This window comes from Microtus oregoni, unplaced genomic scaffold, assembly GCF_018167655.1.
Source record: "Microtus oregoni isolate MIOR12 unplaced genomic scaffold, Mior012 000012F_ref0000307, whole genome shotgun sequence".
NCBI lineage: Eukaryota > Metazoa > Chordata > Mammalia > Rodentia > Cricetidae > Microtus > Microtus oregoni.
In genome coordinates this window covers 7,439,982-7,463,035 of record NW_024543071.1, presented here as the reverse complement: position 1 = coordinate 7,463,035, position 23,054 = coordinate 7,439,982, and the positions used below count along the sequence as shown (strand labels likewise).

Genomic DNA, 23,054 nt, shown 5'->3' with positions numbered 1-23,054 from the left:
TTCATATGCTTCTGAAAATACCTTCTGAATTTTACTGGTAAAGAAATAGAAGTCTTGAGAAAGAAGTGGAGTTGTTTTTGCTAGTAGGGGACCTATAACTAGAACATTGTTCCTACCTTGGCCACACTGGTCAACCTCATACTAAGGTGCATTTAGGGACTTCAGATACTGGGACGAGGATTGAGACGGTGATGTGAGTGTTTTATGCTCCATTAGGTCCCTTTGCCAGGGCAGATTTGCTGACAGATACTGTTTTATATTTTAGTCTCTATTAGATCCCTTTGCTGGGAGATTTGCTAACAAACACTGAGAGGTCTAAGGTGCGCTTTTAAAACAGGGGATTATATTGTGTTCTTATTTGAGAGGTCTTGGGCTCTCTGCCCTATCGAGCCTGGCTGTCCTGTGTGTTACACAGTGTGGGAAGGGAAAGGAAGAACTTAGCAGGGGTCTTCAGCTGCTGGCAGACTGGGGGAATGGAAGAGTCAAGAACTAAAGTCAAGAGAGGGATGGGGAAAAAAGAAGGCAGCAGCCACAGACTAGGGGAGAGAAAGGAGACAGCTGCAGATAGTTAAAAAAGCCACAAAACTGAGTGGCTAGGAAGCTCTGATTATAATAATGACCGTGACTCATGAGGCTAATTCAGATGCTGGCCATGTGAAGGAGTCCCTGACCAAGAGCTGGTGATCACCACCAACGGCTGGGATTCTCTGTGAACTCATAAAAGGCATATTTATTGCATGGGTTAATAAATCTACAAAGCGGCTTCTTAAGCATACAATACAAAGGCCATGTTCTTAGGGAGACAAGCCTGGACTGGGACTCAGATAAAATAATGCCAGGTAGAAGGCGGCCTGTGCCTCCAGAGGTACAACAGGCCAGTACTTTCTCCGAGGAATTGGGTTTCAGAAAATGGATCATATCGGAATGAGACTTGATAAAGACTGAGGGAGGTCAAGAGATGTGGATAGGATGTACCAGGTATTTCAAGATGATACGATAAAGACCTGGCAAGACACAAGGTTGTGGACCGCGAGCTATCCAAGTGGCGTATCCATGGCCTAGGCAGGGTGTGGGAGATATGGCCTCAAATCCTGTAGGTCACCTTGTGGATTGTAGGATGTCTGCTGGGAAGCAGATACCCCAGGGAGGCAGTGGGATGCGTGTGAAGGAGTGTGCGTGTGTATGTGTGTGTTAGCATTATAAACACCAGGCTGGAGACTGGGCAGTAAGGCCTAATTTAGGGGATGGTGGTTGCTACTGAGCAAGGAGACAGTTCAGTTCTGAAAAGACTAATTCTGTTATTGCCATTCAGACTATAGGTAAACGTGGCCAGAGAAAAGCAGGTCAGTCCTTTACAAGGGCACAGGAAGAGCCTAAGATACTGCCCAGTCTCAGGATATAACCACCCAGACAAAATGAGAGCCATAGAGATGGCAGCCAGAAAGAAAAGTGACACAAGACAGCTGTAGAAGGCCGTTTCAATACGGAAACTGTAGCCACGGTTGAGAAACCCAGCCTTGAAATCCAGAATGCAAGAACCACAGTGGCTGGCTGGATAGCAAAGGGAATGGGAACGATTTTTATCTCAAAGGGCTTAGGCCTTTGCAATGAGAAAACTTCTGAGCACGTGGACGCACAGTAGGCCACGCGTGGAGCAAGGGCCGGCGACAGAAGTAGAGGCTGGCTTTCCTACGCGACCAGGAACTGAGGGTCCGAGTCTGCCGGGTCATCGAGCCACACCCCAGCTTCAACTCCGGCCTCCGCGCCCCCCCCCCCCGCCCCCGCTGAGCGGCTCCCGAGCCCGGGGCGCGTGCGCCGACAGTCGGTGCCCCGCCCCCTCCCCCCAGCGCCCCGCCCCAACTTTCCACGTTTCACTTCCCTCCGTCTCCGCCTCGGCCGCAGCTTCGCCGCCACGATTGGCTCCCGGACCTCCTCGTCTCGGCCAATAGACGCCACGCTGTCGCCCCCGTGTTACTGGGTAGAACAAAACAAAAACAAACAGAGCGAGAGGGGCCAGAGGCGCTCCGAGGCGGCTGCGGCGGAGGCTGAGGAGCGGAGTCCGGTGGGTCGGAGACCCGGGCGAGCGGCGGCGGCGGCGGCGAGGCGGGGGCGGCCGGAGGAGGTCAGTACGGTGGGCGCGGCTCGCACGCGCGGGCTGCTGGCGGTGTCCTCCTCCCGCTCGCCCTCGGTCTGTGGACGAGGCCGGCGCACGTTGGGAGGGGGAGGGGGCGTGGAGGCCTCGCCGCGGCAGTCGGGGGCGACGGGCCCGGGTCTGCAGCCGCTTCGAAGCCCTCAGGCCCGGGCGCGCTCGCCCAACGCCCGGGGCTCGGTCTCCGAGGCTGCAGCGCGGGGCCCGCCCCCTCTTCGGTGGCCCCTGCCTTCCCCGGCGGCTGGGCGGGCGTGCTGCAGTTGGACGCGGGCGACAGGACGGGTAGGGGAGGTGTGTGTGGACCGGACTGAGGTCGGCTGGGGGCTCGGAGGCCTCCTCCCGGGCCTGGCCGCCGCGGCCTGCCCTGCCCGGTGCTGCCGGAGGGTGGGGGTCCTGCGGGCGGGCTCGGGACGCGGATAGCCGCCCGCCGGGCCCTGCGCCAACCGCTCCTCGCCGGCTATCCGGCACAGGGTCCCTAAAAACGAAAAAGATTACAAGCTAGAGAAAACAAAGCCGAGAAGAGAGCCCCCTTTCTGTGAAGGCATGCTGCGTCCGCTGCCTCTGTCTGTCCAGTGCTGTGATGTACACGGAGGGTTCCCCCGAACCTCAAAACTGCAGATGTAGGTCCTCCCAAATCTTCCCCCACGCCCTCCTGGGAGCGGGCTGGGTAGCCAGCCACTGTCGTCACATTAGGATTCAAATGCAGCTATGGGCCTGGGCGAGTGGTGGGTGTGAGGCCTACAGGGTGCTTTGAAAACATATTGGTATATTCACAGTTGTGACATTCTCCATGGCTTAAGAATCTGAGGCTTTGGGAAAGCCCGCATTCCTTTAAAAAAAAAAAAAGAGGTTTATCATATCTATCCATATTGTCACTTAAACCCATTAAGTGCTTGCTACTGAGTTATACATACATCCGGCGGCATCTTTGAATTGTGATTCGGTTAGTTTGTCTAGTGTGGTAATGTTAAGAGAAAAATACTTGTTAGGACTACAAAAATGAATGTACGCTGTTATTTTCTATAGCGATTGCTTTTGCAGTACTGTGGTAGAGTGCTTTTAGGTGATTGTAAGTTGCTAATTCGGTGATTGTATCCCAGAGAAGAATTAAAGTAATTTAATTCTTAACGTACAGTTTAAACTTGATTTCCAAAAATGCCAGAATAATTTATGGGTTATTTAGGGAACACACTGGAGAACAGTTAATTTCAGCCTTAATTTTTCTAACTGCATGCATGCTTGTTTTCCTCATGGGAAATGATTCTGTATATTAGTGTGGAGCAAGTGGAGTTTAGGGTTTGTTTTTTTTTTTTAAAGTTTGAGGTAAGCATTTTAAGGATTGTTAAATTGAAAAAAAAAAAAACCCTTCCAATCTGAAGATATTGGAACATACTACCCTTCAGAACAGCGGTGCTGCTATGGGTTGTGGCTGGGATCCTGATCTGGAGAAGGAAATTTTTTTTTTGGTTATAATTAATAAACAGTTTATTATTTGTGATAGTTATTTCCATAGCTGTTTTCTGTATCATAGATTAATTACTTTTAGTGTTTCAAAAGCAGTTGGTGTAGCAAGTCTAGGCTGTCATAAACTTTTTTTTTTTTTTGTTGCTGTTGACCCGGACCTTTCCTGTAGGGCATTTTGAGTTCTTGAACTGCGTTCACTGGTCCAGATTCTGCTAGTGCTGCCTGCGCTGTGCTGCTTTCTCCTTGCACAGATCACCTGCTCTTCCTGCATCTCTTGAATCATATGCAGAGTGAATACACGAAGTGCATGAAGGAATGCACATAGAACTCATTTTGAATTAGATAGGGTTCGATAGGCAGCACTCACAAGCTTAGTCCTTTATTGGGTGGATGCTGCAGAAGGCATTTTCTCAAAGGTTGTACTTGTGTAAAGAATGAAAAGAAACTTCACAATGTAGCTTTAAATGAAACCACACCATGCATGACAGATTTCGTATAACATGCCATTCGTGCCCTGAGAGGAAGTGGAAGACGGCGTTTTCAGCCGTGGAAAGTACTAAATGTTTGCATTTCCAGACTATATTTGTCCTATAGCTATATAAATCTCCACATATCTATTTTAAAATTCATTTTATCTAAATTCCTAAGTTGTTTGAAATTAAAGTATTGGGGAAGTGATCCCTTCGATGCACTTGTCAGTTTATTCTGAATAGAATTAGAGGATGGTATTCTCACTGTGTTGTGTTTTTTAGAGGTATGGTTAGCCTTGGTGTAGCCTAACAATTATGGCATCACTTCAGCATAAGGTGTTATTTTTGTTTCACAAGTTAATACATGTTTTGGAGAAAAAGAGCATAAACTTGGAGGGCTCGTGCACATGCTACCACCAGTTCTGTCAGCTGTCTGCACCTCCCCTAAAACAGTCTCCTGTGTAGGCTTTACCCTTCCGACTTTCCTGGCTCGTGCTTCCAGGATGCTGTGCTTGGATTTGTTTTACCACGTCTGGCTTTTATTTGTTACTAAAGCAGGGTTTTTTTTAATGAAAATTTTAGATTGTAAAAAAGATACACTAAAAATAAATTACAAATAAATGTCATAATAGAAAAGGTTACTTAAATGTCTCCCTGTCTCAGTGCCTCATAAAACGACACGTGAAATGGCAGCTGCTTCTGCTTTCAGATAGTTTATGGTGTGAAAGACCAACACGTGCGATGTTCTTGACTAGCCACAACTGTTGTTTATATTTTAGAATAAATTTAAGTTATTGTTAGAGAACTATTCCAATACTGATGTTCCTATATGCAAACGTATGATTAATTTTAAGACTGTATTAAATGTGGTCTGGAGAGATGGAACATGGGTTAAGAGTACATAGTGTTCTTCCAAAGGATCCAAGTCCAGTTCCCAGCACCCACATCAGTCAGCTCACAGCTCCCTGAATGTCCAGCTCTGGAGGATCCAGTGCCCTCTTGTGGCCACCTGTGGCACAGCATACAGGTGTGTGTCTGTGCGCGCGTGTGTGCAAATCTTAAGAGATTTGGTGTGTATGTATTTCTTTAATGGAAAGAAGCACGTGTTGTAATAGTTTTTAACTCCAGTTTAAGGGACTCATTGACACATACTGATATCTGATGTGTTTTAATCTCAGCTTTTCTCTTTTTTTCTGTCTCAGAAAAGCTTGCTGAGAAATTTGGTACTAAGTGTTAATTAGATTACTTTTGAAAGTAAAGCAACTTTTTTTTTAATTTTTTTTTTTTTATTTTTGAGACAGAGTTTTTCTGTAGTTTTTGGTACCTGTCCTGGAACTAGCTCTTGTAGAGCAGGGTGGCCTCAAACTCACAGAGATCCGCCTGCCTCTGCCTCCCAAGTGCTGGGATTAAAGCGTGTGCCACCACTGCCCAGCGAAAGTAGAGCAACCTTATGGCATTTTTTTCCCTTCATTGTATTCAGGTAAGTTGAATATACCTTAATTATGTCATATTAGAAGATGGTGAAACTTTTTCTTTTCCTTTTTAAACATAGATTTTAAAGGAGGACTTCCATTTCATAATTTTTGTATAATCAGTGCAAGTGAAATTGAGGAAAAATGGATGTAGAAAATGAGCAGATCCTGAATATAAGCCCTGCTGGTGAGTAATACTCCAAACCCTGTCTGAGTAGACTTGGAACTATTCCATAGTTTATGTGAAAAAAATGATAGTAAGACTTTAAAGTACATCCTTATCCATGCTAAAGATACCCTAGCTCTCCAAAAAGAGCAAAGACTAGGGAAGAGTTTTGAAAGAAAAAAAGATATCATAGCTGAGTTTGACTATTTGAATGTAAAAATGGTCAACCTTGAGTATGGTGCAGTTCCAGCAGCGTGTCCATTAACGTGATGATACGTAGTGAAGGCTTCACACTTCATTAGAGATCGCGTTTCAAGTAAGGGCATGCTTTAGAAAAGTGGTCTGTTCAGAGAATGTTCTGCAGAAGCTGAGACATAGCATTTTCTTACTAACAGCTGTACTTTTTTTGTTAAGAATTGAAAAGGATTAAATACAAATAGAGTTTTTAGAGATTGATTCACTGATTTTTAAACTATCACAAACACATTAAAGTCATACGTATCTATTTTACACATCGTAATTATGGTCAGGCACCCGACAGTTTGGGTGCTGTGGCTCTGACTGAGTTATCTTTTGTGAACAGAGCTGCTGTAGCAGAATGAATTCAGTCACCTTTCAGATCGAAGATTAGTAATTAAATACCTTCCAAAAAAGGGAACAGTAGGGATGATTTTAGTTGCTAATTTTCCAACTTGTTAGGCTGAGAACTTTTCGTAGATAGAAATTTGGGGAAATAAGAGTTGGAGATGATGATTTAAGAATATTCATTATATTGTTATGTTGAAGGCAGTCAATTCAACAATTACATGGGATTACATACTTGTCAGATATATATTACAGGCTTTTTTGGGAGTTATTAATGTTTTTTAAGTATTTGTAACTGAATAGGGAATGTTTGGGTGGTGATTTTAAATGCATTCTGAACCTTGGTTTCCTCATTTGTATAAATTGCTGAACTTAGAGTGACCAGTAGAGAGCCTAACAAGTATAATAGATATTTTGTGTAGTTTATCTCCACTGTCTCAATATTCTTTGTTTTACTCTATTTTCATGCTCTTGGATCTATAGTTTATGATCTTTACTAACATAGATTTTATTATTCAGATGTGAGCTTCCTTCTTTTCAGAAAACCTTATTAATTAAAATTTAGTCATTTCCTGTGTTTCCTTGGTAATGGGAAAAGAATCTTATTTGTCCTTTATTAGATTAAGCCATGTGAAATTGCTAATATATGACTACTACTAACTACAAAATGTTAATTTCATGGGTAGTAATCAGATTAAATTGTACCTGACTAACTGGATGTTGGAAATACTTAGTTTGCTTTCTTTGTTTTCTCTTTTAAGATCCTGATAATTTAAGCGACTCTCTCTTTTCTGGTGATGAAGAAAATGCTGGCACTGAGGAAATAAAGAATGAAATAAACGGAAATTGGATTTCCGCATCTTCTATTAATGAAGCTAGAATTAATGCTAAGGCAAAACGACGGCTACGGAAAAACTCATCGCGGGACTCTGGCAGAGGCGATTCAGTCAGTGATAACGGAAGTGAAGCAATCAGAAGCGGAGTAACTGTGCCCACCAGTCCAAAAGGAAGGTTGCTAGATAGGCGTTCCAGATCTGGGAAAGGAAGGGGGCTGCCAAAGAAAGGTTAGTGTGTGCTGTGCGCAGAAACAATGTGGAAAAACCCCAGTTCCTGTGCTGGGAGTTCCTTGTGCTAAAGAGGACTGAAGTACAGACAGGTGTAAGGTTTACAGGTTGCTTATGTATTTGTAGTGGAGCTGAAGGCCCAGAATTGCTTTTTCTTAAGGTTGATTCCTTTTTTTTTTTTTTTTGAAATAGAGCTTTTCCCCCCAGCAAAATATAGTACACATTAATGCTTTTAGTTAGGAATTTTATACACCCTATGAAAATAGTCAGGTTAATCATAACTGTTATCAATTGAATCTGATTTTGGTTTATTATTAAAAGTAGTAACTATAATACATTTCGTAGCATACTTGTGGTTCTGGGTCTGAGTTCTCTTTAGCTTTGCTGTTTGAATGGTGGAGTGGATTGATGTATTTCACTGGTGTATCCAGTGCCAAGAACACTGATAGATGTTTAACATTTGTTGGATGAGGGTCTGCCAGCATCTGTCTGTAGAAGGATTTTGGTGGAATTTGGATATTGGACTGAATTTTGAATGATGTGAGCTTCAATTTATACAGTTAATTAAGACCCTGATAATTTAAATGGGTCTGGCAATGAACATGCTTGTAAAGTGTGGGGGGTGTATAAAATGGAGATTGGATTTCAGCGTCTTCTATTAGTGAACCTAGAACTAATGTCAAGACAAAAAGATGATTATGTGAAACTTTTGTTAAGGGGAAGAGAGAAAGATAAATATAGAAATATTTGGACTGTACAATATATACTATAGTAGTCTTTCAGAAATTACTTTTGTGAATAGTTTCACAATCATTGTATCAGAATGATAGTTATCTGATTCTGGTCTGCCATATTCCAAGGATTATATTCCAAGTACAGAGTGAAAACTTAAAAAGTATATTTTAGACAAATTTGGCCTTATACAATTGTCACATTTGATATGGAAAAGCATCTTATTTTGGAAAGTTGAAGTTTACTCTTTGATTTGTATACAGAAAAGAAACAGTTGTCAGTGCTGTTAATTCTTAAATAGCAATTATTTGTTAACATACTGTTAATTCGAAGTTTAGTTTGTGTACTTATGTGGAAGAGTGTTAGACTTAAAGCATTTGATGGTGGTCATTATGGTTCTTTGTGGAATCATAGGTTGAGGTTTTATTGTCCTCTTTCTGGTTCTAAGGAATGCCAGCACTTAGAGCTTCCTCACGGTGTCAATTTGTGTGAGGTCTGAGGCATTGCTGTTTCTTTCAAATCTAAAAAAAAATATTTTAAAGAATCTGCCTTGGTAGTTTCTAACCAAGTTATTTCAACTTGATGCTTTTGGAAATAGATAATAGATAACCTGCTGTTGAAAAAGTGGTCTAAATAGGAGTTTCCAGTGTAGCTCTTAACTGGAAAATGCTTAGCATAAGAATTCTCACATTGTAGTTATTTCAGGTTTCAGTTAACATGTGTAAACTATCAACAACTTGCAGGTGGTGCAGGAGGCAAGGGTGTCTGGGGCACACCTGGTCAGGTGTATGATGTGGAGGAGGTGGATGTGAGAGACCCGAACTACGATGATGACCAGGTAGGCATCAGTTACTTTCATACTCAACATCGGTAAGGTTTCTTGGCTTTTCACTTGTAAGAACAGCTTACTGAACTTTTGTGAAAGCAGCGGCATACGGACTGTAAGTGATTAGAACAGGAAGCTGGTTTGTCCTGTCCACCGGTGATCACTAACTGGCTGAAATGATAGTGTCTGCTTACCTGAATATTTAACTTATAATCCCCCCTTCTCCAGGAGAACTGTGTTTATGAAACTGTGGTTTTGCCTCTGGATGAGACTGCGTTTGAGAAGACGTTGACACCGATCATACAGGAATACTTTGAGCACGGAGACACGAATGAAGTCGCGGTAGGTTCGACATTACAGGGATCGCAAACACTGACAAGGAAACGCAGCTGGAGTGATATTGATGACTCTGGATAAGTTTTTGTTTTATAAGGGCAGAATTCTTAATCAACAATGGACTGTACGGGGCATGGTGCTTTATGCCTAAAATTGGAGTACTGCTAAGGGGAAAGTGGATAGGCCAGTTTGAGGCCAGTCTGGGCCACATAGGGCTTCCACGGGGAAAAAAAAAGAATATAGTTTTTTTCTCAAATAATTTTTCTTATGTGTTTATAGGTTCTGATGAAGCCTATATTCCAGACATGAACTCCCTTTTGTGGCATAGGCCTTGAATTTAGTTTGGGAAACTGTTTCTTAACTATGATAGTCAGGACCCTATTGCACACACAGAACATCCTGTTTAGTATCTTGGTATAGTCAAGCAGGAATGTTGCTGACAGTTGACCACCAGCAGCCTTCATGGTCCCTTCTGACAGGCACTGTGAAAGCTGTCCAGTAGGGTGGGGTTCCAGTCAACCCTATCTTACTGTTTCTATGTCCTGTGTAGTCAAAGCATGTACATGCATGGTCTTCAACAATAGGGTCATATAACCAGCTGCAGTAGCAGTAGATTTTAGGATTTGTGGGACCTCATGGGCTTTCCTGGCCAACAGCTCAAAAGGTGGTGCTCCATCCCTGGCACTGAGATTTTCAGTCAATAACCTTATGACTTCTGGGCCTGCCCTTTTCTATTCATAGGGTACCATTTGTATTTAAACTTTTTAGCTGTTGGTTTAGTTACTGGGGGATGCTCAGTGACTCAAAGCACACTAGTCTTAGAACAGCCTGCATGGCACTGGTGATGGGGCTTGGATATACCACACCTCACTGTTTTCAGTTTGCTTGCTACCTTTGTGAAGTTTTATTCTGTGCCACACCAGAAAGGGGTTTGGCCAGGAGGTCTTTACTCTAGCCCTTTATGGGGCAGGCTGATTTTAAGTCACTGAAATGAACCAGTAATAGATCTGCCTGGTGCAGTGCTTTATATACCCTCATAGTTGCTCTTCTGGTGTTGTACACTGAGCTTCTGTTCCTTCCTATGACTGAGACCAAAACCCTATTGGAACTGTTTGCTTGGGTTGCTTTTGTCATAGCCCCCAACTATATAGCCTTCTGAATTCCTGGTGACTTCTAACAGGAAGGGACACTGGGTCTTAGTGGACACATAGCTATTGAACCTGTCCCGCAAAGATCTTACCCCTTTCAAAAGCCACCTGAGCCTTTCTATGCCAATCCCATATAACTTCTTTCATTATCAAGTAATGGGCAAGATAGGATATAAAAATCCAATATCCAAAGAGCCCCCACCCCGTGCCTGTACCTCTTTTACATTTATAGGCACAGTCTGTTGTAGGATTTCGACAGTAACGTTGTCAGCTATCTATGTGTCTTACCTGACTAGACCATAATACTCCCAGAATTTTACAGCTGTGCCTGGCCCTTGTGCCTGTATGTCACTTAAGTGCATTTCTTAATCTGCAAACACTCAGAAGCTAGCATTATGTCATCTGTGTAATGAAAACTTTTCCAGAGGATTGGCAGGGCAAGGCAACACCACAAACCACCAGCCTACAGTGGAGAGGAGAGTACACAGACAACCTTGGTGAAGCACCCTGAAAGTCTGTTGTCATCTGCTATCAGAAGTGTCAGGTGATTCCAGAAGTTCACAGCTAAGAAGACACTAAGGTCAAACCCAAACAATGTGCGATGCAGCACAGAAAGGTTCCATCAGATGCTTCCTCCACAGATCAAGGTTGGGTAAAAAGCATGATTGGAGGCACTAACTTAATTCGCTCCATTTTCTCTGAACCATTGCATTTCCATATTTTGGAGTTCTTTCCATGCAGCCTATCTGCATTTCTCCAAACATGATGAGCTCAGTGGGCCTGACTTAATCTGCTCAAACCCTTGCATGGTTAAAAGTGAATGGGACCCTACTTTCCCCTGCTGTACCTATGGGCTCCCTGGGTCAAAATGGCCCTGGGTTGGCACAGTGGCTGTAACTGTAGCTGTTTCCGCTCCATCCACCATATCTGGCTGCTGGGGGAGTTCCTGGTTGGGCAAACAATCTCCACCCCTAGCACAACCTTTCGCTGGAGGGAAATGTGCCCTCCTTAGTCTGATGGGGTAATTACCCACCTCTGGGACAGGACTGATGGTCTTCACCTTACTGCTCTGCACAGTGTCTTGTGTGAACTGCTTGCTCCTCAGGCTCTGCAGCCATCCAGAAGCCCCTGAGCACAGTTTGGCTTCTATCACTTGTCCCCTAGGAACTCCAGCTCCACGCAAGTCTTGTCACAGTTGTCTTCCAGCGACCCAGATCACCTCTCCCTCTGCTTTTTTCCCCTATCTCCTCTTAGTAGCTCTCTCACTTCACAGAGGCACTTTATGTGCTGGTCTAAGTCACTGAGATCTGTCAAAGCTCTTCCCACTACAGAAAGATCTTGTCCCGCCAAAGGGCTCAAACAAAGCCACTAAAGTGCAACACTGGCCTCAAGGTCATTAACTCCTCTGTGAACATGGTTCTATCTGGCCCAGTGAACTGGGGTTCAAACACAGCTCCTTATTCCTAGTGCCCTTGATAGCATCTGCCTCTCCCTCTGTGGTCTTCCAGCCCCTGATATTTATGGGGACTTTAGGTGAAGATAACCTAGTGTTCCTAATGGCTTCGTAAGTTCTCTAGGGGCTGACGTCCCCTCACACTGTCTCAGGTCATGCAGCCTTGGCTTTAAGGAGGGATGGGAAGTTATATCAGTCAGTGTTCCTGTCTCAGACTGAACACATCCACTCCTGTGACCCACAGCCTCACAATCCAGGCTCTGGCAAACTCTTTCGTTGCTTGTTTAAAAGTCTAATTCCAGCAGTTCAAGCACTGAGTATTGTCTGATCATCCTAGTTTCTTGCCTTGGACCATATTCTGGATCATGGATTTTCCTTTTTGAAGGTTTCCTTTATGAAGGTTTTGAAGGTTTGGCTTGGGGGGGGGGTGGGTGGGTATATTCTGTTGCTTTTACCATGATTTCTTTTCACTTTGGCTCTTCCATGGGTTCCAAGGTCTTGGATCTGAGGAAGGGCTTTTGAGTACAGATCTAACTTGTTCTTTCTCTTCGTTCTCACCCCAAACCTTACAAAATGGCAAGCCAGCACCTCAGTCCCATCCTCTTGTTTCATTTCTTAGCCAAATTAGAGGCAAACACAGAGGATGCTAGCCACATCTCTTTCTTGTTGTAGTTGTTCTTTGCACAACCACATTCTTGCTTGGCCACCATCTTCAGGTGCATCTCTAACTACACATAGAGTGGCCAGGAAACCTCTGCTGCTGCTTGCTGACAGTCTTGACCCTTGTGTGCTAATCTTAAAGACTGCAACTATTTCCTCTAACCCAGTGCTTCTCAAGATTCCTAATGCTGTGGCCCTTTACTACAGTTCCTCATATTGCATGGTGACCCCCAACTTTAAAATCACTTTGTTGCTATTTTATAACTGTAATTTTGTTAGTTATGAATCATAATATAAATATCTGATATATCACACTAAAGGGGTAGCACCTCACAAGTTGAGAACCTGTTACAACTTTTTAAAGTTTTTTGAGACAGGATTTCTCTGTGTAGCCCTTGCTGCATTGGAACTCACTCTGTAGACCAGGCTGGCCTCAAACTCACAAAGATCTGCCTGCCTATGTTTCCCAAGTGTGGGATTAAAGGTGTGCACCATCACCACCTGGCTCCTGTTGCAACTTTTTAACTGGTTTTAGAGCATCTCCATATTCCCATGGTGGACCCGACTCATCAAACAGGCATGCCACCCCATACCATAAAGAAAGACTGTCATCCTGGTATTTCTCCACAGACGTTCCTAATGGCCCAGCTTTAGTTTTATCTCATTACCCATAGCAAGAACCATGCAACCTCTTGCACAACCATAGCACACAAGCGCACTAACACATGCTTAAAGGAAAGGATGACTATTGGAGTGTCCTTTGTTGATGCTCTCTCACTCAGGCTTCTCAGCCTCAGCTGCATGCCTTGATCTCTGTCCTCATTAGGATTTTTATTGCTGTGAAGAGACACCATGACCATGGCAGCCCTTATAAAGGGAACATTTAATTGGGGTGGCTTGTTTATAGCTCACAGCTTCAGTCCATTATCATGATGGGTAGCATGGTTGTATGCAGGCAGCTTTGGTGCTGGAGCTGAGAGTGCTACATCTTGCAGGCAACAGGAAGTTAACTGATACACTGAGCCATATCCAGGACATAGGAAACCACCCGCCCCTACAGTGACACACTTCCTCCAACAAGGCCATACCCACCCCAACAAAGCCACAATTCCTAATAGTGCCACTCATGAGATTATGGGACCAATTACATTCAAACTACCACATTCCACTCCCTGACCCCCATAAACTTGTGACAGTATCATAATGCAAAATGCATTTAGTTAAACTTCAAAAGTCTCCATAGTCTGTCACACTCTCAACAGTACTTAAAAGTCCAAAGTTCAAAGTTACTTCTGAAATTCATGCATTCTCTTAACTGTCATCACCTATAAAAATAAAAATAAAGCAGATCACATACTTTTAACCTATAATGGCACAGGATATTCATTTTCACTCCAGAACATGGAAGGGAGCCTAGCAAGGGGAAAATACTGGACTGACGCAAGACTGAAGACCAATTGGGCAAACTTCAAACTGTGTGTCTCCATGTCTCAAATCAAAATGCTCCTCAAATTCAGGTCTCTTAACTCCTTTCAGTATTTTTTTGTTTGTTTGTTTGTTTTGGCCTACAACGTACTTCTTTCTCTTGGGCTGTGGTCCATTCCCTGTTAGCAGATCTCCTTGACATGTATCTCTCTGTCATCTAATATTTTGGGCGCCAATTTCACAGCTTGATGTAATGGCCTATTTGCTAGGCCTACATTCAGAGACACCCCTTCCATAACCCATTTCTTCTGTGTTTAACTCTAAAGCTAGAACCACTTGGCCAGAGCTGTCAAGTTCTGCTGCGTACTGCTTACTCATTGAATTACATCATCACCAACATTCTGTCCTTCAATATCAAAGCTTGACTGTCCTGAAAATGGATCTCTAGACCAAGCTGGCCTCAAACTCAGCAATCTTTCAATTACATCTTCATCAGTTTTCTGTTTTCCATAGTTTTCTTTACTGCCTAACCTTGCCTGTCCTGGAACAGAGATTTACCAGCCTCTCTGCCTTCTGAGTGCTGGGATTAATGTGTGCAGCCTGTACACCAGCTCTTTTTCTTTAGTTTCTTTCCTTCCACAAGTTGGAAACTTAGTTGGGTGGGCGCTTAGTGGTGAGGTCACCACTCACTTTATTTCATTTTTTAATCTATTTATCTCCTTGAACATAGGACTTAGCTTCATTCCACTTCCTGGTATTTTTTTTGCCTTTAAATTTACATTTTGTTATTTACTTTACTCAGCTTTCCCCTTTTCATTATAAATCTTCATTAGAGTTAGCACTAATATTCATACGACAGAGTCTATACTAGACTGTTTTGAGATATCTTCTGCCAACGGAATTAATCCAGAACTCTTTACTCTAGCCTCAGGCAGACTCTTTGGACAAGGGCAAAAGGTAGCCACTTTTTTCCCCCATCAAAATATCACAAGAATGATCTTTAGGCAACATACAAAACTCCCAATAGTTCAAATAACTTAGCACCTCTGTCTTCCATGCTAGTATGGCTCACTAAGCAGCGCTTAAAGCATTCCACTGCTTTCCAAACCCCAAGTACCAAAGTGCAGACTCCTCCAAATACATGATCAGGCCTATCACAGCAATACCCCAACTTCTGTGTTAGGGTTTTTATTGCTGTGAAGGGACACCATGACCACTTTTAATAATGTCACTCCCAATGAGATGATAGGGGCCAGTTACACTATTTGTAGTCGGGACCATGTACTCAGTTCTCTCCAACTCATCTTTGGTTCTGTCATGTTCTTTTTGTGACAAAACTTCCAGGGATTCACAACACACATGTACTCACCCCAGAAAGGGAACCCAAAACAGACCAAAGTACAGATACACCAAACTACAACTTGGTGAATCAGTGAGGTTTATTGGGGCTACTTACAGGAAAAGGGTTCGTTGCAGGAGCGGAAATGACTCTTAAGATGTTTATATAGCCAAATTCTACTCCAGTATGGGTGACAACTCACAAAACTGGGAACCTGGAGCATACTGCACAACCTGTAAGTAGGTGTCTCAGTTGGTCTAAATCTCTGGTAGGCAGCTCATCTGGTTTCTGCTGCTTCCAGGCAGCTGCTCTGGTCTTGCTGAACATCCTCTTTGCAGATTCGCTTTGTTTACTCTGGTAGGGAAAGACTTCTGGAAAGATTGGAAAGACCTAGTGAGTCTCGTCAGTTTCAGGTACTTTCTGAAGCTTTTTTGAGTGATTTACCTTCTTGTTAAGAGAGATTCCCTTGCCTGAAGATATGTTTCAGTCTTGGAGAAAACCATTACATAACACACACCATGAGGAGAAATGTGTGGTCCATGTCCTGCCTCCTGCAGATCAGTCAAGTAAAGGCAATGACAGTTGAACATTGTATTGAGAGGAAGAGCTTGTACTATGAAACATAGTCTTCAAGAGAAAACTTTTAAGTAGAATATGTAAACAGACTGTAATATAAAATGGATTTCTCCACAGATGTTCAAGTATTTGTAGAAATAATAGTAATAGATTGTAAAGCAGAGGTTTAGTTAATTAGGTAGTTGAATGAGCTGTTTTCAGTGTTCTTCACAGTCTAAATGGACTGATTTCAGACACTTAAAGGTTATATCAATATTACTGATGTAAACCTGTTAAATATGACTATTTTGATATTTCTAAAAAAGGAAGGTATAATGATAGGTAAAAAGCATGACTACAAAACTAAAATTTTACCTAACTGTAGTGACAGGTAATTATTTTCATTCTTTTAAATAGGAAATGTTAAGAGATTTAAACCTTGGTGAAATGAAAAGTGGAGTGCCGGTGTTGGCAGTGTCCTTAGCATTGGAGGGGAAGGCCAGTCATCGAGAAATGACATCGAAGCTACTTTCTGACCTTTGTGGTACAGTAATGAGCACAAATGATGTGGAGAAGTCGTTTGATAAGTTGTTGAAGGATCTGCCTGAATTAGCATTGGACACTCCTAGAGCACCACAGGTTTGTGCGTTTCTCTTTTCATTTACTGTCCTTTCCTTCTGTGCTTTTGGTAGTAGAAATAATAAACTGTCCTGGCAATTTTAATAACTAGAAGGCAATGACCGAAAAAAATAGCTATGCACGTCTTCATGTCCCCCCCAACTTTGTTTATATTTTCATTACTATCTACTAAACCAAGGGTACCCACTGCTAGGCAAGTGCTTTATCACTGGGCTGTAACCTACTCAGCCTTTCTGCTGATTTCCAAACAGTCTTGAAATTAAGTTTTATGTCTGACCTCTTTCCCACCCAGGTGTGCATCGTTTTTAGACATATATAATACATGTATTTTCTGCTCAGACATTTTTATTACATGTACACTATTTTACCAAGAGTTTTTTTTTTTTGTTTTTTTTTTGTTTTGATTTTTCGAGACAGGGTTTCTCCGTAGCTTTTGGTTCCTGTCCTGGAACTAGCTCTTGTATACCAGGCTTTACCAAGAGTTTTTAAAATATATGTTTCTCTAATAGTGACAATTGACTTACTTGAGTAGTATTTGTTGAAACAGAATAAATCATAACCTCCCTTTTGTCACTTTGAAAACATGCAATTGCTGTTTATTAACATCTGCATAAAAATTCAATTTATAACGAGTTTCTAAATGAAATAGACTTATTTTCCATCTTCTTTTTATATACACATTTAAAGATGACATCTAAGTTATATTAATTATAGAAATTTATAATTATTATAGAAGAAAGACTGAAACAAAAAATTCCCACAAAAACCTAACATTTTTTATTTCTAGTTTCTTGGTTATTTATCAATATCCTTTAAACTTAATTAGGAAATGGATTGTGACACATACATTGTTTTTTAGATTTGATTTTTCTTACAAGATGTATCAAATATCTTTTTCTATGACCCCACAGTGTACTTTGGTTTGTGTGCACTGCTTACCCATGCCATTATTGTCAGACCCTGAAGTCGTTTCCAGTCTCTGTAGTAAATGATGCTGTGGTCATACTTTCAAATGAAGATCTGTGCATAACTTTTCTCCACAAGATACGTTTTATAATTGGTTGAAAAAACATTCTGGGCTATTTTATTTAAGAAATGAAGAGTGTTTTTTTCTTGACTAAGTCATTTTAACAGATATTATTGGTAACATGTTTAGAATGAGGCAGTGTAAAAAGTATTGAGGATTAAGTAGTGAGCTAAACAGATGTTGATTTCGATCTCGGCGGCATTAACTTGAAGGTTAATGTAAAGGAGCATACTTCATACATGACAAACGGGCGCTTTTGCATAACCCAGCACATATTTGATCTGTTGTGAAGTTCAGCTAGTTTCTATCATTTATCCATTTCAAAACTTTGGTCTAATAAAGGTTTATTTCGAATTTTTTTTACATAGTTCTCTTTCTTATTATAGTTGGTGGGCCAGTTCATTGCCAGAGCTGTTGGAGATGGAATTTTATGTAATACCTATATTGATAGTTACAAAGGAACTGTAGATTGTGTACAGGCTAGGTAAGTAGATTAAGTTTTGCTTCTTAGAATTTCAAAACAGGCAATTCTACAGTGATACTCACATTAATCAGATGTTGTGAACATGTTGTCATTTATTTGCTCTTTGTTGTTAAAAGATTGTTGACATGGAATAACAGGAAGAAGACAGTAATAAAATGCAAAAGTTCTGAGCTAATTTATTAGGTTCCCTCATTTCAAGTTATCCTTCTTTGGACCTCAATTTCCCTACTTGTAAAATGAAAGTGTTGAGTGTATATTGATCAGGATACCTCTGGGTCTGATTCCTGAAGTCATTTCATGTTTTAGTAAGATCTACTTAGTGAGCCTTGTTTAGAATTCTGTAGAAACCTTTTCTTAGAATATGTGCTTTTCACTTTTGTTCTTTGATTTAGTGAATTATAAGCCAAACATGGTGTTTTACTTTTTTAAGCTTCCTGGAGATGTTGGTTTAGACAGCCATGTCTCAGGTTTTCTAGATATAGATACTTATTTTCCTACGTTAGGTCCTAGTGGAATGACTTTCGTGGGTGGGAAGATGTGAATCTATATAAAGTTGTATGTGAAATGTTTCATTTTGGTGATAGATCAGTAGTTTTGTCCTGTATTTTGGTCGTTCTTGATGAGAAATGGATGTAAAGGAACATAATATGTTAAATATTTTGCTAATTTTAATTTAAAAAGTTATTCCCCCAAATTACATTTTTTTGTTACACAAATGTTGTCAATACATAGACACTTTTGCAAACTAGTGATAATTCAGTAAACCTCAGCCTATCTGTAATTTTCTACTTTTCTTTTTTCTCGTCTCTTTGGTAGAGCTGCTTTGGATAAAGCTACTGTGCTTCTGAGTATGTCTAAAGGTGGAAAGCGCAAAGACAGCGTGTGGGGATCTGGAGGCGGGCAGCAGTCTGTCAATCACCTTGTTAAAGAGGTACCTGATAAGCATTGTTTTCAACTTATATATGTCCTTTGAAAGAGAAAACAGTAAGACAACTACTAAATGACATTTTTGTGGGTAAGAATTCATTGTGATTGTATACCTGCAAGTAAAAAAAAATTGGAATAATCTACAAAAGAGAAAATAATTGCATAATTGCTATTATTCCCTGCTTTGTGACTTAATGGCGTGACTATTAAGAGGCCTTCCGTGAATGTTAAGAATGTTGTCTGTGAACATCTAAGGAAGGAAGAACTATAAGGAGGCTGTCTGTGAACATCTGGTGAATGCCTAAAATCTTGTTTTGTAGTTGTATTTAGTTTTAACTTAAAATGCCTTTTTGTTTTTGTTTTTTGAGACAGGGTTTCTCTGTAGCTTTATAGCCTATTCTGGAATTCTGTCTGTAGACCAGGCTGGCCTCGAACTCACAGAGATCTGCCTGCCTCTGCTTCCCAAGTGCTGGGATTGAGGCGTGCACCTTCACCACCTACTTAAAACGCTATTTTTAAATTGTTCAATAAATATTATATATAAGCAATTTGGGTAGTCTGAGATTACAAGTTAGGGATCATTACTATTAGAGCCAATCAGAGTGGTAGATATTTATAAGGATGTTCATTACATTTGCTAAGGAAAATTAATAGTTGGGTTATTTCATTTAAATGCAAGATCTGCTTCCTATGGATTTTCTCTTTAACAACTGGAAAAATGTAAGTGTCTGACTACATATTTTGAGACCTGCAGTTAGAAGATTTGTAGTTTAAGTACTTTTTTTTGTATACTCTTTTTAATTTTGATTTTCAATTAGTTTGTGTGTGTGTGTGTGTGTGTGTGTGTATATATACATATGTGTCTTGTGTGTGTTTTAGTTCAGAGGTCAAAATCAGGTCTCATTTTTTAGGAAATGTCACCTTGCTTTTTGAGACAGTCTTCACTGGGACCTTACTTATGACATAGCTGTAGTGATATTTTGTTTGTAATCTAACAAATAAAGCTTGCCTGAAGATCAGAGTGCAGAGCTAAGCCACTAATTAGCCATAGAGGCCAGGCATTGGTGGCATACACCTTTAATGCCAGCACTCAGGAGACAGGCAGACCGATCTCTGAGTTCAAGGCCATCCTGGGCTACACAAAATTGATCCAGTCTAAAAGGGAAACAGCCAGATAGTGGTGGCTCACAGCTTTATTCCCAGTACTTGGGAGTCACACGCCTTTAATTATAACACTAGGGAGGTGGAGACAGGAAGGGATATGGCTGGGTGGAGAGAGGAGTACAAGGCGAGGGAGGGGGGCGAGACAGGAGCTCAGTGCAGTCTGAGGACGCAGTCGGAGGCAGTCTGAGAGCAGAATTGCCCCTTTGGTCTGAGCATTGGTAGAGGTAAGAATTCTAGTGGTTGGCTGTTTGCTTCTCTGATCTCTCAGCTTTTACTGTTTAATATCTGACTCTGGGCTTTATTTATTAAGACCAATTACAATTCGTGCTAACCATAGTTAGGCTGGCCGTATAGTGAGCCACAGGTCTCCTTGTCTCTGTTTCTGATGTTGAGATTCCAAGCATATCATGTGCAGTGTATTACGTGGGTTACGAGGATCAAAGTAAAGGTCATCAAACTTGCATGACAAGAACTTAATTGGCTGAGCTGGTGCCTCTACCCTCAGTCTTTTTTATATCTCTAGTTTAAGTGGAAAGGAGCTAGCTCAAATGGGTAGTTACAGTGTTGATCATTTTTTGCTTTTTACATAGGTTAGATTAGAGCAGGGCGATGGTGGCGCACGCCTTTAATCCCAGCACTCGGGAGGCAGAGACAGGCGGATCTCTGTGAGTTCGAGGCCAGCCTGGTCTACAGAGCTAGTTCCAGGACAGGCTCCAAAGCCACAGAGAAACCCTGTCTCGAAAAACAAAAACAACATAGGTTAGATTAGATATGTCAGGTCACGACTGCATTTGTCTTTTAAAAATTTGAAGAGTTATAAGAAAAGTTAAAATATGAATATCCCAGGGATATTAGGCAATGAAATGTAATAAAGAGCATCCTAACTGGACAGGAAGATGTCAAACCAGCTCTATTCCCAGATGAATGATACATAGATTGGAGAATCCAGGGGAATCTACAGAGAAACTCCAAAAACCCAAACTTAACCTGTAGTTTAGCAAATTTGCATGATAATAAGATCAATACATGAAATTCAGTTCTTTATACATTAGGATTGAAGCAATAACAGAAATGAAAGTGTGGCTGTTTATAAAAGCATAAAATTAGAATATGACAAAATTAAAGGAAATTCAAGTTTTATACACTAAAAACTGAAAACATTGAAAGATATGCCACATTTATGGATTATAAGACAATATCGTTAAGATGATAATACTCTCTGAAGGTGATATTTTGAGAAATTGACAAACTCTTAGACTATGTGAATTATCTTTCAGTTAAAAGGAGATTGGAAATAACAGTATATGACTTTGAAATTTACATTATTTTGGGTACTCATTTAAATGGAAGCAAGGTTCAAGTAAATTTTTATTTTTTAAAAAAGAAGTAATTTTTAAAATATATTTCTGTATATGTGTGTGTACCTGCTTCTCTGTATGTGTAATGTGTATGTCTTAGTGTAACGTGTATGTGTGTGTGTATGTGCATGTGTGCCAGAGAGTCCTTTGCATCCCCTGGAACTAAGTTGTGGCAGTTGTGAGCTATTGCGTGGGTTCTGGGAACTGAACCCAGCCCCACACAAGAGCTGCAAGTGCTGTTAGCCACTGCACTCATCTCCTCAGCCCCATGTGCACTTTCTCAGTGGCATAGCAAATACAACTTAAACAACACACAGCGTGTAGTTTTTAGTAAACGTACTTGAAATATTAAGTATTGGTATAAAATATGTTAAGTATGTAATATGTATGTTTGTACTAAATACTTTGTGTATGTGTATAATGTGTGTCTGGTATGGTGGTGCACTCATGCATATGAGGTACAAGTGTTTGTGCCTGTGCACATACTTGGGCATCAGGCATCTTCCTCCGTTACTCTCCACTGCCTTGCCTTGAGACAGTCTCTCTCTCAACTAGAAGCTTGATATTTTTTCTTGACTTACTGGCTAGTGAGCTTTTGCAATCCCTTTGTCTCTGCCCAGCGGTGCTGGAATCATATTTATGCACGATCATGCCTGGCTTTATTATTATTTTTATGTGAGTGTGGGGTTTTGAACTTTGGTCTTCATTCTTGTATTCACCCAGTCAAAATACACTTAGTGTCATTAGAAACAAGTGCTTTTCCCAGAAAATTTGTAAAGAACATTATTTTTTATTTGAAAAGCTCTTTTGCTGAAAAAAATTTACCCGTCTTTTTCTAAAGCCAGAAATGATACTGTCTCTTTTGCTATGACCGAAGCTCAATTACTGAAGGTGTTAATTTTTTAATGTAATATTTTAATGTGTTTGGATGTTTGGCCTGTATAGAGTATGTATACCACATGTATGCAGTGCTCTCAGAGGCCAGAAGAGGGCAGCGAATAGTTGTAGATGGTGGCTAGCCACCATGTGGGTGCTGGGAATTGAACTTGGGTCCTCCAGAAGAACAGCCATTGTGCTTTTAAACACTGAACCTTCTCTCCACCCTCACTAAATGTTTTGAGATACTGAGTTTCAAATTCTCAATTCTAGAGAGAAGAGAAACTGGAAATCTTTGTTCTTGTAGTAATGTCCCAGTATCTCTTACTTTTTGGTTCTCAATTGCATTTAGACCACCCTGATACTTGGTGGCATTCCAAAAAGTAATGGGACTTTATGTTAGTGCCCTCTAGTGGTATTTAACCCTTTGTCCTTTTCAAAGATTTATTTTAATTATATGTATGTGTGGGTATGTGCACTTGAGTTAGATGCCTATGGAGGACAGAGTTGTGGGATCCTAGGAGCTGGAGTTACAAGTTGTTGTGAGCTGCCGGTAATGGGTGGTCAGAGATAGCCTCAGAGATAGTCTGGTCCTCTGCATGCTCTTAATTGCTGAGCTGTCTCTCCAGCCCCTAAATCACTCCATCTAGTCATTCATTCATCTATCTTGTTTTTTGAGACAGAATTTCTCTGTTTAACATCCCTGGCTGTCCTGGAACTCACCAGGCCAGCCTT

The 23,054-nt window shown here is 41.3% G+C and overlaps 1 protein-coding gene across 4 annotated transcripts in view; it reads left to right on the top strand.

Annotated features, from left to right (window-relative positions):
- Window positions 1-1,966: 1,966 nt before the first annotated feature.
- Window positions 1,967-23,054, top strand: part of Pdcd4 (programmed cell death 4) — a 34,071-nt gene continuing 12,983 nt past the window's right edge. For all 4 annotated transcript variants that reach the window (XM_041661576.1, XM_041661577.1, XM_041661575.1 and 1 more), the window contains exons 1-8: window positions 1,967-2,122; window positions 5,636-5,742; window positions 7,068-7,370; window positions 8,846-8,940; window positions 9,157-9,270; window positions 16,262-16,483; window positions 17,897-17,994; window positions 18,811-18,925. In XM_041661576.1, the coding sequence (XP_041517510.1) occupies window positions 5,700-5,742; window positions 7,068-7,370; window positions 8,846-8,940; window positions 9,157-9,270; window positions 16,262-16,483; window positions 17,897-17,994; window positions 18,811-18,925 (990 nt within the window). In that variant the 5' untranslated portion in view covers window positions 1,967-2,122; window positions 5,636-5,699. The remainder of the gene's footprint in view (window positions 2,123-5,635; window positions 5,743-7,067; window positions 7,371-8,845; window positions 8,941-9,156; window positions 9,271-16,261; window positions 16,484-17,896; window positions 17,995-18,810; window positions 18,926-23,054) is intronic.